The 3154-nt window shown below is 44.5% G+C and overlaps 1 protein-coding gene across 1 annotated transcript; it reads right to left on the bottom strand.

The window, feature by feature from the left end:
- Positions 1 to 1915: 1915 nt before the first annotated feature.
- On the bottom strand, positions 1916 to 3154 carry LOC114187795 (uncharacterized). The gene is made up of 2 exons (XM_028076167.2): positions 2633 to 3154; positions 1916 to 2500 (listed from the first exon to the last, which is right to left on the bottom strand). Exons 1-2 carry the CDS (start codon positions 3152 to 3154, stop codon positions 1916 to 1918), a joined length of 1107 nt encoding a protein of 368 aa, XP_027931968.2.

Genomic DNA, 3154 nt, shown 5'->3' with positions numbered 1-3154 from the left:
ATAACTATAACATCCCTAAGGAATATTACTGATATTAAATAAATAAAATTTCCAATTTAAAATAAATACCGCATTGATTATAACTATTTCCCAAAAACGCGGGAAATTTAAAAAAACTTTAATTGCAGCATAACTCAAATATTCGCAATTACTTTAATACAAAATTTACCAAAGTTCAACATAATTATAAATTACATCAAAATCCTTTAAATGAAAATCCTTTCAAAAGTCCCAGGTAGACCCTGCTCTCCATCTCTAAGTAGCTCCTGGCTCACATGCCACATCATCTGCTCCCAAATAACAAATTATCCGATCATCGCCATACACACACAGATAGGGTGAGCTATGCACAATAACAATATAAATAGATATATAAATTAAATATGTTTCCCCAAATCCCAAAAATACATAATTAAAACCTCATACTTTTCAAATCACCCAACCATGACCTCATAGTCCTTCATGAGTCATATGCATGAACTAGGTCTTGGGACTTCCCTGTGCTCCCCCGAAACTAACTCATTCGTGGTCCAACCCTATGAGCCTATCCCGCTCATAGTCCTGCCCTACAGACTCCTCGCCTGTAGTATAAACATCCAAGTCTCATATTCAGCTCCTTTTGATCAAATAAGTACTTCAGACTTTTGTGGTCGCTAAACACTCAGAATTGAGAGCCGTATAAATAATGCCTCCAAGACTTAAGAGCAAACACTATGGCGGCTAGCTCCAAGTCATGAGTCGGGTAATTCTTCTCATGCACCGTCAATTGACGAGAAGCATATGCCACTTCCCTCTTTTCTTGCATCAATACACACCTCAGACCTTGATATGATGCGTAACAGTACACCTTAAACACCTTCTCGGTATCTGGAATCACTAGCACTAGAGCAGTAGTCAAACATTTCTTCATTTCCTCAAAGCATTCTTCACATTGCTCGGTCCAAGAGAACGGCTAATCGTTTCTTGTCAGCTGTGTCAATGGGTTCACCTTCTTTGAGAACCCCTCCACAAACCTCCGATAGTAACCTGCTAAGCCCAAGAAACTTCGCACCTTCGTCACTGTCTTAGGCCTTTCCCAGTTAAGCATTGTCTCAATCTTAGCCGGGTCTACTGCAATACCCTTAGTTGAGATTACATGTCCAAGAAACTGTACCTCTTCTAGCCAAAATTAACACTTGGACAGCTTCCCATACAACTGGTGGTCTCTAAGTATCTTCAACACTACCCTCAAGTGATCGGCATGTTCCTCCTGTGTCCTCGAGTATATAAGAATGTCATCAATAAAGACAACAACAAACTTGTCCAACCAAGGTCGGAAAATTCTATTCATATAATCCATGAATACTGCTGGTGCATTCATCACTCCAAATGGCATCACCACATATTCATAGTGGTCGTATCGTGACCTGAATGCTGTGTTTTACACATCCTCCGGCCGCACTAGGATTTGGTGGTATCCCGACCTCAAGTCAATTTTAGAGAACACTCCTGCTCCCTTCAACTGATCTAGCAAATCGTCGATGCTTGGCAACGGATATTTGTTTTTAATAGTCAGCTTATTCAGCTGCCTATCATCCACACATAGCCACGAGCTCCCGTCCTTCTTCTTTACTAACAGAACTGGAGCTCCCCAAGGTGAAGCGCTCGGTCGAATGAATTGCTTCTCCAATAACTCCTCAATTTGCTTCTTGAGTTCTGCAAGCTCAGCCGGTGCCATTCTATATGGATCCAAAGACACTGGACCTACAGCAGGAATGAGGTCAATGGTGAAATCAATGTCTCGACTCGGCGGCAACCCTAGCACTTCATCTGGAAACACATCTGCATATTCATTAGCCACCGGTATAGCTTGGATCACCTCCGCCGCACTTTTCCTCTCTGGCTTGGCCACCACCATAAAACACACGACCCCGTCTTATAATGCTTTCGCAGCTTCCCGAGATGATATCAATTCCAACCTTTCATGTTCTGGGAATACCAAACTGCGCCGTCCACAATCAATTATGATGTGATTGATAGAAAACCAATCCATTCCCAATATCACATCCAATCCCTCCAAGGGCAAGCACACCAACTTCACCTTGTATCTGTGACCTGCCACCACCATTGAACACCCAACACAGACTGAACTGGTAGCTACCTGGCCCGAGGAAGGAGTTGAAACAAGCAACTCACACCCCAAGTCACGTGTCACCAGACTCAATCGTCCCACACAAGCATTAGAGATAAAGGAATGAGTTGCGCCAGAATCAAATAAAACTAATACCTCCTGCCCCATAAGTAAACAAGGCTCAAGTATAAGATTACCTGACTGAGTCGCCTCAGTAGATGTCATGGCAAAAACTCTCCCAGTTGCTCGTGCTCGTTCTGCTGGCGAGGCTACTGCTGGTTTCTTCGCACCAGGGCTCTTCTTCTCAAGGTAGTTCTTAGCAAAATGGCCCGGTTTGTTGCAGATGAAGCACTTGTGACGATCACCGGATCCCCCTACTCCACTGGTCAGCTGTGGGCAGTTTCACTTCAAATGAGGTCCGCCACAATTATAGCAAGTGGGACCCCCACACATCTATGGCCGGCTGTACAGCTTCTTCATTTGCCGCGCCTTTACGACATTCTTCTAATGTCTACTCGTCACTGGGCCAGGACTCTTCTCCAAATACACGACACTCTTGGCCTGTTCCCCCAAGACAGGAAATCTCCTCTCTCGTAAAGGAGTCACCACCTTCTTAAGCTCATGTTTGAGTCCTCGCTCAAACTTCAAACACCTCCACTCTTTTGTCATATTCTGTGAAGAGAATCTCGCCAAATGCTCAAATTGGTTCACGTACTCTTGCATTGTCATATCCCCCTGCTGTAGTGTGAGGAACTCTGCCTCCCTGTCTTGTCTAGCGGTATCGGGGAAATATTTCTCCAGGAACCGCGCCCTGAAGCTAGTCCAATCCACCTGTTCATCTCGGGTCTGCATCTGTTGTTGCATTCCCATCCACCAATACTCTGCATCATCATTCAGCAGATAAGTGGCAAAGAGTAGCTTCTGCTCATCAGGGCAATTCATCACTTTAAAAATATTCTCACACTTGCGGAGCCAAGCATCCGCTTCATCCGGAGAGACCTTGCCATTGAACTCCGCCGGTTTGTGGCGCAAGAAGTCCTCCAT

This window comes from Vigna unguiculata, chromosome 1, assembly GCF_037176805.1.
Source record: "Vigna unguiculata cultivar grain cowpea cultivar isolate G323 ecotype 2 chromosome 1, ASM3717680v1, whole genome shotgun sequence".
Classification (NCBI taxonomy): domain Eukaryota; kingdom Viridiplantae; phylum Streptophyta; class Magnoliopsida; order Fabales; family Fabaceae; genus Vigna; species Vigna unguiculata.
The sequence above is the reverse complement of the archived record's forward strand: the minus strand, read 5'-3'. Positions and strand labels throughout refer to the sequence as shown.